We start from the raw sequence: 12,201 nt of genomic DNA on the forward strand, positions 1-12,201 counted from the left end.
TATATATATATATATATATATATATATATATATATATATATATATATATATACATATATGTAGGATATATAAGATATATATATATATATATATATATATATATACAGTATAAATATATAATTATAAAAAATGTATAGCAGTAGTATAGGCAGTATACCTCTCTCACCTCATGTTTGCGGCTGAATATAAATTATCATCTTAATTAACGGACAACTAGACTATATCAGGGAAAAGACATCAGCGCAGTTCGGCGCAGAGAAAAGAAAAATAAAAAAGCCCAAGATATGCAGACAGACAGATATTCAAACAGACAGACAGACAGACAGATAGATAGATAGATAGATAGATAGATAGATAGATAGATAGATAGGTCACTGTTTTGACTGACTAAATCTAGCAAATGTTGATATTTAGATGAAATGACAAAATTAAAAATAGCGTAGCCATTAATCAAAAGTGCTGAGATGAGATGTTGTTCCATCTATGATCAAGAGAAAACAATCAGTGTGGGGAAGTCATCTTACCCCATATATGGCTAATAAATCAAGAATGTGCTTGTGAAACAAACTGCAAGACCTTTGGTAGATATAATACTGGAATTAACTGTTATCTTTATTGCTGTGTGTTACTTTTTAAGTGTTTCGGCATGAGAAGTGGTAACATCTTTTGTATGATAAATGTTCCCCATGGAGTTCTGTTAACGGTTCCCACATCTTCAGCATTCACCTATGAAACCACCTTTTGTGTTTGACTGCCTTTAACACAACAAAGTCATGCTATTATCATAATCACAGATTTAACAGAGCCTTTCTGGGTCCGAGAACCAAGAAACATGTTGATGAGCATCTGAAATGCTGGGAGTCTTGTTATTTATGTGATTTGTAAAAATGAACTGAACCAATTACTGTTAAAAAAATGATTAAAAGTTACTTACAGAAGCCTATGTCAGAGAAAATGGTTTTGAGGGCCATCCAATCTATTCTACACTATTTGGGCTCATCTACTTCTGTTTTCAGTGGATTCAGTTTATTTGCTTCATTTTCTCCAGAACTTTCCCTAAATCAGGCTGCATTTTGGACAATCATATAATATCGGACTACCCAGTCATCAAATACAGCAAATATGTCCCTAATGGAAACTCAATGCATGATTCTATATGAATCTCTTGTGTGGCAACGAGTATCAAATAACATCAGTAAACATGCTGAGTTTCTTTGTTGACACAACAATCAACCAAATCATGTTTCTTAGATTGAACAGAATGTTGACCATTTGAGTAGCTAATCGACATTCAATCTCGCGAACAGAAAGTTGACGCTTTAGGCTGCTTGTTCATTCGAACCCTTTGACATGTTGGAGCCCTCAGGAAAAAGACAAAAAAGAGGCAACATACAACAGAGCAGAGGTATTCATGATCACATCTACTGTATACTCTCAACATTAAACGCCTTTCATTGTCATGAGGCCTTTTGTCTGTGGTATTCAGTTCCTCTTTGAACAGAAATGGGCATTTTTGTGGGTAAAATGACGGAAGTATGATTCAACTAAACTGTTAATATCACAAAACAGTTTTATAGTTGTGTTATTTTAGAAACTTTTCTCAAACTTCTTTGCTTCAAGTTCTTTAAAAGAAATTCAAAAGAACCTGATGCTTCCACCATCAAATAATCAGAATATTTCACCCAAAAATAAAAATTATATCATTTAATCTTCCTCATGTCCGTTCCAAGCCAGTATGACACACACACACACACACACACACACGCACACACACACACACATTTTCATGTTTTATGCGTACGCTCCATAGATCTGGAGAGATCTTCATAGATTCTGCTGCACAAATGGTATTTTCTATCCCCTTATCCTAACCCTACCCCTCACACAAAACATTATGCACCTTTAGATTGTCAAAAGCCTTAATTCTGTATGATTTATAAGCTGTTTTCCTCATGGGGACATAAAAAAAGGTCCCCACATGGTCAAATTTTATGGTATTACTAATAGGTAATAGGATATTTTGTGTAAATAGGGCCTTTCGCACCGCTTTAGTTCCAGAACTAAACGTACGGTACTAAAGTACTGGGACGATTTTGCATGAACTATTTCCCAGTACCATTTAAAGGGTTGCATTCGCACCGAGAGTGTGTACTAAGAAGTGACGTAAGCCGGTCAACAGCGTCGTCATTTGTGCGTGGCGTTCAACAACAGAAACAAATAAGGAGGATGGAGGACGCTGTGATCGGAGCTGTGTTTTTGTTGTGTCTTGCGGGTTTCACAATAATGGACATGGAAAGTCGACGTATACGTAAAGCGACTGAAAGAACGGAAAGGAGGACTAAGAATCTCCAACGACAACTGGCAGTGCTACATTTGCTACAAGTGCCTGCACTTCAGCGTCCGTCCATCCATCGCTGTTCTCCATACTTGCGAAATAAGTTGACACAATGTTTACAGTATGTTTACACTGCGTTTTAAATCATGGCGGGTGAGGGCGTTTTCATACGCGTTTGGCCAATCAATGTCTACTTGCGTCACGATTAGTACCAGTTGTGCTGGTTAGACCCTGCTCCGGAGTAGGAGCTAATTTGGTTCTCGAAAATGGCAGACCGGTACTAAAATCGCACCCAGTTCCGGCGGTGCGACAACGCCAAAAAGAGGGTAGTTCCACAATTAGTTCTGGTACTATGAAAAGGTTCCCGCGGTGCGAAAGGCCCTAATAACAGATTGATATTCTGATGTTATTCACTGACTGCCTCCCTTTGCCAGAGTTCACAAATAGTAGAAGAAACGATTGCCAGTGATAAGATAAATTAATTTCAATTGAACCAATTGCTTGACAAAATTATTCACAGTTTCGAAGAGCTCAAAAGACCACATGCTGGTGACGCCTGATGGTCAACACTGTGTAAATGAAAACTCTGGCCAAACAAAAACAGCTTTTACAAACCAATTTCAAATGTTTTATTGAAAGCATAACATATTAAAAGGAATTAACAAATCATCAAATACGAATAAATATGAGTGTCTGTATAATGTGTTTTAATAATTTGTAGGGCTTGTTTTGTTTGTTTTATGGAGGACTTGTCTACACATGCCAATAAGATACAATTAACTACTCTTTCTTTTAATTTGACAAATGATTAAAATGTCTACAATTTTGATAAAACTGATCCATATACCATAAACACTCGTTCATGAGTTCGCCGGATCTGGGTCAGCACCGCCACACGCTCGATTCATGGTACTGTCGTGAACGCGCATACACAAGTGATGCAGTAGAGACGAAAATGTGGATTAGAGTCATTATTTTTGTTTTCTTTGTGCAAAAAAGTATTCTCTTAGCTTCGTAACTTTACAGTTGAACCACTGATGTCACATGGACTACTTTGTCGATCATCTTGGTACTTTTCTGAACCTTTAACGTGGTAGTTACCTTGCTGTCTATGGGAGGGTCAGAGAGCCCTCAGATTTCATCAAAAATATCTTAAATTGTGTCCTGAAGATGAACAAAGGTCTTACGGGTTTCGAACAACACGAGGGTGAGTAATTAATTTACCATTTTTGGGTAAACTAACCCTTCAACTCCTGAAGTTCTGCATCAGTCTGCTGAGAGGTGCCAATTTGCGTGAGATCTACCGGAATGTCAGTGAGAAGTGCTGTGGACTTAGTGGCCTTCACTACAGCAATTATAACAGATGAAGTGAGGTTATCTTGGGTTCTAGATAATACATCCAGTACGACATTACACTGTTCTTTTATATATTTTACGGTAAAGTGAAACCCTTGCAAACGTATAGTCCAGCGTGTAAGTCGTGAAGAGGGCTTTGGATGTTGAAAAACCCAGGTCAGAGCTGCATGATCTGTAACCACTTCAAATGGATGACCCTCGAGATATGTGCTCCACTCCTTGACGGCCCATACACTCCTTTTCTGAAATTGAGTAAGCCTTCTCTGGTTTTCGTAACAGTCTGGAAGCGTATGCTATCACATGCACTTCTCCTTCTGATTCTTGCGTAAGTACAGCTCCCATACCAAGCTCACTTGCGTTCGGTTTGAACTTTGAAAGGTTTGTCAAAAATCAGGTGGTATCAAGACTGGTGCTTGTGTCAGATCTTGTTTGATGGTGTCAAATGAATGTTGGCATTGCTCAGTCGAAGACCAGGTGGAATTTTTCTGTTTCAGTGCATGTAAGGGTGCAGCTTTATCAGAGAAATGTGGTATAAAAAGATGACACCATCCCGCTAACCCTAAGAAACGTAATTCCTTAAGTGATTGGGGTGTTGGGAATGAAATGACGGCAACTACTTTGGATGGATACGTTTTTACGCCCTCACCTGAAACAATGTGTCCTAAAATGAAAGTGATCATTGGATGAGATTACATATTTTTTAGGTTGAAGGTGAGGCCTGCATCATGAATGCAATGGAAGACTTGGCTGAGGTGTTGAAGATGTTCCTTCTTGTTCTGGGAAAACACCACCACATTGTCAATGCATATGAGACAGCACTTGCCTTTGAGCTCTCTTAATACATGCTCCATTAATTGCTGAAAGGATGCAGCAGCATTCTTTAGGCCAAAAGGAAGCCGTAAAAAAATTAAAATAGCCCTGCTGATGTGGTTTTCTGGATACTGTCCTTCTCCATTTCCACTTTTCAAATCAATAGTGCTGAACACAGTTGCTCCATGTAGCAACTCCAAAATATCCTGGATCTGTGGCATGGAGTATGCATCTAGGTACGTCTTAGCATTAAGACCTCGGTAGTCCACACAAAGTCTTGAACTTCCGTCTTTTATTGGGACTACCACCACTGGTGAAGCCCAAGGGGAAATGGATGGTCGAATGATCTCTTTGGCTAACAAGTCCTTGACTTCTGAATCAATAAACCTTTGTGTGTCTGCTGAAACCTTGTAAGCACATTTTCTTAAGGGAACCTCATTTGTAGTGATGATGAAGGTTTTACCAGACTTGACTGTCCAATCTCGTGTGTGCAAACTGATGGCCATTCTAACAATAAATCCTCCAGCTGTTTCTTAAATTGTTCACTAGTGTCAGCTTGTTGTGTGAGTTGGCGGGTGGAATGAAGTGTTTCATCAGATATCGTAGGAGTGGGTAGTGCCAGATAAAAATTCACTGTTGAATGGCATTTGTTGATTAGAAATGAGTACATGTTCTCTTCAGCAGCCTCTTCTTTTGAAGGTAAACTATACTGTGTTCTTTGAAAATCTAACTTTATGCCAGAAGTGAGAAGAAAATCCATAACTAGGATGATCGGTACAGTTAAATCCTAATCATTCAAGATAAACAGTGTCAGTTTCATCTGTTGTCCCTGAATCTCACAATTCCATTCCACCTTACCAATGGCTGTCTGTCGCTGTCCGTTGGCAAGCAGAAATGACTGTCCGTTACTCGACTGGAATTGTTCCCCTTTGCATATCTGTTTCCAAAAGGATTTTTGGATAAACGACAAGGCGCTGCCAGTATCAATCATAGCTTTGAAGTATCTGTCTTGTAGGATGATGGGAATGGTGACTGTCTTTAAATCAGTTTGCACCTAGTTATTATTGGATTGGACTACCCTGGTATTAGTGTGTGGAGGTTTGCGTTGAAAATCTGTAGTCATTCGGCGATAAGGCTAGATAAATCTGAGTATCATCAGCATAGCTGTGATAGGCAATTTGGTTCTTTCTCATTATTTGACTTAGTGGGAGTATAAACAGGCTAAACAAGAGCGATGCAAGAATTGAGCCTTGTGGGACTCCGCATGTCATGGACGTCCACTTAGACTTATGCTCTCCTATACTCACATAATAACCTCTCCCTTCTAAGTATGACCTGAACCATTTGATTACATCCCAGAAAGCCCGACCCAGTTTTCCAGTCTCTCTAGAAGTATGTTATGATCGATAGTGTCAAACACAGCACTGAGATCTAGTAGTACCAGCACTGATATTTTGCCAGAATCAGAATTTAAGCAAATATCATTTATTATCTTTATGAGCGCTGTCTCTGTGCTGTGATGCGGTCAGAAACCAGATTGAAAATTGTCCAGGTATCCATTTGAGTTTAAGCATTTGTTCAGCTGATTAAAAACTACCTCTTCAATAATCTTGCCTATAAAAGGAAGACTTGATATTGTTCTATAATTGCTCAATATGGTGTTATCAGGATTGCTTTTTTTCAAAAGGGGCTTAAAAACGGCAGTTTTCAGGGAGTTTGGAAAAGTCCCAGAGAGAAGTGAGGCATTCACCACTTCTAAGAGATCTACTTCTAAACAGTTAAGCACACTTTTGAAAAAATATGTGGGAAGTGTGTCAAGATAGCACATTGACGATTACTTGAGGATGTGCTAATCGCCTTTCTGATATTATTGATCTTCTCAGAAAAGAAGGAAGCAAACTCATTGCATTTGCTGTCGGAGGGCATTTCACTGGGAATCTGACTTGGGGGGCTTGTTAGTCTCTCAACAGTAGTTGTTGTTTAAGTTACTGTTTATAAGGTTTGAGAAGAAAGTCTGTCTAGCTGTGGCTAGTGCCACATTGAGTACGTTTACATGGACAACACTACTCCGATTTTAATACGATTAAGACCTCTGATTAAGAATCTACCATGTAAACCAGTGTTTCTCAACCCTGGTCCTGGGCGCCCCCCAACACTGCACATTTTGTGTGTCTCCCTAATCAAACACACCCCGATTCAACTCATGAGCTCATTAGAAGAAACTCCAGGACCTGAAATGGGTGTGTCAGATAAGGTAGACATACAAAATGTGCAGTGTTGGGGGGCGCCCAGGACCAGGGTTGAGAAACACTGATGTAAACAGAGATTTTTGATTACTTTAATCCGGCTTAAGTCATAATCAAAGTAAACAGAAATCGAATTAAGACATGTGGAGTATTCCTATTTTAGTCGCATTACTGAAGTGCAGAATAGACATGTAAACACCTTAATCACATTATTACCGTCGTGTAGGAATTTTTGCCACATTTTGCGACAGGATACACACACGGCAGTGCTCAACCGTTTGACGGCAAATAAAAGAGCTTCAACACCTGTCATCATCTGTATGCACGTACAAGTAATTAACTGCACTTGAAGCTTTCATAAAATAAAAAATGAAACAACCAAAACTGTGCATGGCATCATCACGAAGACGAACGTCTCGGTTACGTATGGTAACCCTGGGTGTGTCAGATAAGGTAGACATACAAAATGTGCAGTGTTGGGGGGCGCCCAGGACCAGGGTTGAGAAACACTGATGTAAACAGAGATTTTTGATTACTTTAATCCGGCTTAAGTCATAATCAAAGTAAACAGAAATCGAATTAAGACATGTGGAGTATTCCTATTTTAGTCGCATTACTGAAGTGCAGAATAGACATGTAAACACCTTAATCACATTATTACCGTCGTGTAGGAATTTTTGCCACATTTTGCGACAGGATACACACACGGCAGTGCTCAACCGTTTGACGGCAAATAAAAGAGCTTCAACACCTGTCATCATCTGTATGCACGTACAAGTAATTAACTGCACTTGAAGCTTTCATAAAATAAAAAAAGAAACAACCAAAACTGTGCATGGCATCATCACGAAGACGAACGTCTCGGTTACGTATGGTAACCCTCGTGCCCTGAAGGAGGGAACGGAGACGTCACGTCACAGGGACGTTACGGAAGCTCCAACCTTCCCGAAGGAGGTTTCGGAAGCAATACACATATGGACATTCCTTAGGTGCATATGGAAGAATGGAGGTGATCCCTGAAGGGGGTAGCGGGAACCTTGGGCACATAGCCGGGCCGGGGCCTAAGGGTTACCTGGGAATCAGCCGGCCTGAACTCTAGGCACAAATCTTTGACCGAAAATGCATGCAGGTCGCCTACCCTCTTGATGGAGGCCAAAGCCAGCAGGAGCAAAGTCTTCATCGAAAGGAACTTCAGCTCAACCGTCTGCAAAGGCTCAAATGGGCCCTGCTGTAGTGCTGTGAGCACTAGAGTCAGGTCCCAAGAGGGTATAGAGGGGAGCGTGGAGGATTTAACCTTCTCGCCCCCTTAAGGAACCTGACGACCAGGTCATGCTTCCCCAGCGACCTCCCTTCTACGGGGTCGTGGTTAGCAGTGATTGCAGCGACACAAACTTTAAGGGTGGAGGGAGACAGCCTTCGCTCCAACCCTTGCTGCAAAAAGGACAGCACAACTCTGATCGGGCATATTCGGGGGTCTTCTCGGCGAGAAGAACACCACTCAACGAACAGATTCCACTTCAAAGCGTAGGTGTGTCTCGTAGACGGTGCTCTAGTTGAAGTGATGGTGTCGACTACCTCTTGAGGTAGGTCACTCAGAACCTCCGCGTCCCATCCAGGGATCAGACATGAAGTTTCCAGAGGTCTGGACGTGGGTGCCAAAGGGTGCCCCGTCTCTGAGTCAGTAGATCCTTCCTCAGAGGAATCGGCCAAGGAGGGGCTGTCGCGAGGAGCATTAGTTCCGGGAACCAGGTCCGGGTAGGCCAATAGGGTGCCACCAGCAGGACCTGCTCCTCGTCCTCCCTGAACTTGCACAGCAACTGTGCAAGAAGGCTCAATGGGGGAAATGCATACTTGCGAAGGCCCACGGCCAGCTGTGTGCCAGTGCGTCCGTGCCGAGTGTTCGCTCGGCCAGGGCGAAGAACAACTGGCAGTGAGAGGTTTCTGGAGAGGCAAACAGGTCTACCTGAGCGGCTCCGAAACGTCTCCAAACCAGCTGCACCGTCTGGGGATGGAGTCGCCATTCTCCCGGGAGCGCAGGTCAGGACAGCTTGTCGGCTGCCCGGTTGAGCAGCCCAGGAATGTGAACAGCACAAAGCGACCTCAGATGCTTCTGACTCCAGAGGAGGAGGTGACTGGCGAGTTGCGACAAGCGACGGGAGCACAGACCACCTTGTCGGTTGATGTACGCAACGGCCGCTGTATTGTCCGTGTGGACCAGTACATGCTTGCCTCGTAAGCGCCTTTGAGACGGCTCAGGGCAAGGTGCACTGCCAGCAACTCGAGGCAGTTGATGTGCCAGTGCAGTTGGGGCCCCGTCCAGACCCCTGACACTGCAAGCCCATTGTACGTGGCCCCCTTTCTGCGTAAGCATCTTGAATGGGAGCCTGTGAAGGGCCCAGTTCAAGACGCGCATATCCAAGATAGGTCTCAACCCACTGCCTTTCTTGGTACAATGAAGTAAGGGCTGTAAAACCCCGACCTCATATCGACTGGAGGAACCGGCTCTATCGCGTCCTTCGCCAGTAGGACTGCGATCTCTGCACGCAAGACAGGGGCATCTGCTGCTTTCACTGAAGTAAAGTGGACGCCCCTGAACTTGGGAGGGTGCCGGGCGAACAGAATCGCATAGCCGAGGAAGAGCAACTCCCTCCATCTCTGGGTCGCCCGTCTCAGGGCCTCTTGCTCTTTTCGTAGTTTTGCTGGAGGCTGCTGCGGACGCTGTGCGGAAGCAGGGGGGCAGTATGTACCTGATGGCCTCAGTCTGCTTTTGGGCAACGGAGAACTGCTGGGCGAAGTTCTCCACTGTGTCGCCGAACAGGCCGGTCTGGGACATGGGGGCGTTCAAGAATCTTGTCTTGTCCGTCTCGCGCATGTCAGCCAGACACAGCCAGAGATGGCGCTCCTGGACCACCATAGTGGACATCGCACGACCCAGAGACTGCTCAGTAACATTCGTCGCTCGTAGCGTGAGGTCCGTCGCGGTGCAGAGTTCTTTGAAAACTTCCGGGTCGTGACCACCCTCGTGCAAGTCCCTCAGTGCCTTAGCCTGGTGCACTTGCAATAACGCCGAAGCGTGTAAGGCGGACGCAGCTTCTCCACAGGCCGTATAAGCACGATCAAGGCCGACGAGTGCCTACAGGCCTGGGAGGGGAGCACCGCGTGGTGGAAGATTCCACTTGAGCCCGACACTCTCAGCGGCCCGGGAAAGCATAGCCATCATTTCCGGGTCCGTATCCGGCACCGCTGACCGCCCAGAGGGCGGCAATGCTGACGGATCTTCATCCCCCAGAGAAATCCGGCTCACCCCCCGATTCTGCAACCGACATCCGATCGTCGGGGGGAGCCTCGGAAGAAACAGGTGGTTCCCCCCGGGAGGGTCCAGCCTGCTCTTTGAAGGGCTCCACTGGTTTCGGAGTGCCGGCTAGCATCCCCGGAGGCGTGACTGTAAGACCAGTCCGCCCACTGCAAGAAAAATGGCGCCCCCAGCTGCCGCCAGAGGGAACCCCATATCTAGGCAGTGGCACGGGCACTCTGCCCCCTTGCAGGGGAGCATGAGTCATCCACGAAAGCCACCTCAGCGTTCTTCGTGCCCAGACACGAGAGGCAGCGATCGTGACCATCACCCGGCGCCAGGTAACGACCGCACCCAGAAACACACGGATGGTACAACAGCTTTAAAAAGACGCGTCTTTAAAAAGATGTTCCACCCGTGAAGCTCTTTTAGATGGAAATTGCTCTTTTAGTGTGCTGAAGAGCACAGGGGAGATGGCCGTCTGCAACACACACAGGGGTAGTGCAGCCTGTTGTGTGCAACCCACTCGACACGGGAAAACCACTGCCGCTGAAGCGCCGTCCACCAGCACGAGAGCCCACGAAGAGCGTGCTTGACTGTAGTTTTTACTCTACGTAGAAGGTCAGAAGCAGAACGATAGAACCGCTCGGCTCCGAAGCGAAAAGCTGAATACTGCATCCTACTTATACTCACGCTGTGATCAGCAGCAGCTGGATGCAATAATCGCATGCCAATGTGCATTGGCTCATTTAGTTTACACTCGAAGTGGATTGGTCTCTCTAAGTGAGACCCCAATTTCGTCGGTCATCCGACGTGACGTCGCGAGTGACCGACTGAAAGGGAACTATATGTTTATACGTGAAATTCCGGAGGGGACGTCGGATGGCGTCACGAGGGGACGTAATGACGTGTGCCATTAATCAAATTATGTACTATAACATGTATAACGGGAACATGAAAGGAATATTCTGAAAACAACTCATGTAAACACCATAATCATAATATTGGCTTATTTAGAATAAGGTAAATAATTAGATTACTGATGTCCATGTAAACGTAGTCATTGAAAGCATGAAGGCTGTCTTTATAGACTCTATAGTAAATTTCAAGTTTCGTCTTCCGCCACATCTGCTCAGCTTTTCTGCATAGCCGTACGGCTTGAGAAGGCCTTAGACTTTCTATCACGAATTAAAAACAGAAATAGAGAAAGCTATACAATAAAAAAATACAGGGTTAAGAACACTTACCTAGACTTTTCTTTAATTAACATCACATTATCTGAAAGTACTTTTTTAAGTATACTTATACGATTTGAAGTACACTACAAGTGCATATTCAATACAATTAAGCACACCTCTTTTTCACAAGGTGGAACACTGCTCAACCAATCACATGTATCAACTGTATCAATAGTAATTTTGTTCATGTCTTGTTTATTGAACTTTCATGTTTCATAAAACAGTATCACACTTGCAATCATGCTTTTGTGAGAAGAGAAGGGCCCATAAAGTGACATACATGGAAAGTATTTGATCTCTCTGAGACCCAGTTAACACAGATTGCTTTAGTTTCACCATGGCCTTGGTCTCAAAGCTGGCAGCTCCTCCCTCCCAGTTATCTGCATCTGTAACGGGTCAAGTCCTACTGTTTCCAGCCTTTGTTCCCGGCAAGAAATAGAGCAAATGATCTCTCACCTGCCATATTCATTACACACTGCAGCTTTAGGAATTAAAAAGTATAAAAGCTTTTATGAGGATGTTTTACACAACACTTGTTTCTGGGTGAGGCTGAATACCCATGGTCATAAAATCCACAAAGTATGTGGCAACTGTCATATTCATCTTTACACAACATCTGAAAGAACAACAGAAGTGGACATTAACAGCATAGCTTTATCAAAATTAGTCAGACTAAGTCAAGATGATAAAATACATAACAACCTTTAGTTCACCCAAAAATGTAAATTCTGTCATCATTTACTCACCCTCATGTTGTCCCAAGCCTGTATGACTTTATCTTCTGTAAAATGCAACATCATACATTTTGAAGAATGTTCACACTGCTCTTTTTCATTCAGTGAAATCATACCGTGACCAAGGGCTGTAAAATAAAAATAATAAAATAATAATTTGTTTCATGAGCAGTTTTCCATATCTGAAGGC

At 43.6% G+C, this 12,201-nt stretch overlaps 1 protein-coding gene across 1 annotated transcript in view; it reads left to right on the forward strand.

Moving 5' to 3' along the window:
- The first annotated feature begins 5,169 nt into the window (after positions 1-5,169).
- LOC107565964 (serine-rich adhesin for platelets-like) overlaps positions 5,170-12,201 on the forward strand; it is a 49,651-nt gene continuing 42,619 nt past the window's right edge. The window contains exon 1 of the mRNA XM_016251311.1: positions 5,170-5,200. Within this exon, the coding sequence (XP_016106797.1) occupies positions 5,170-5,200 (31 nt within the window). The remainder of the gene's footprint in view (positions 5,201-12,201) is intronic.

The sequence above is a fragment of the Sinocyclocheilus grahami genome, unplaced genomic scaffold (genome assembly GCF_001515645.1).
Source record: "Sinocyclocheilus grahami isolate Dianchi unplaced genomic scaffold, SAMN03320097.WGS_v1.1 scaffold1037.1, whole genome shotgun sequence".
NCBI classification, from domain to species: Eukaryota; Metazoa; Chordata; class Actinopteri; order Cypriniformes; family Cyprinidae; genus Sinocyclocheilus; species Sinocyclocheilus grahami.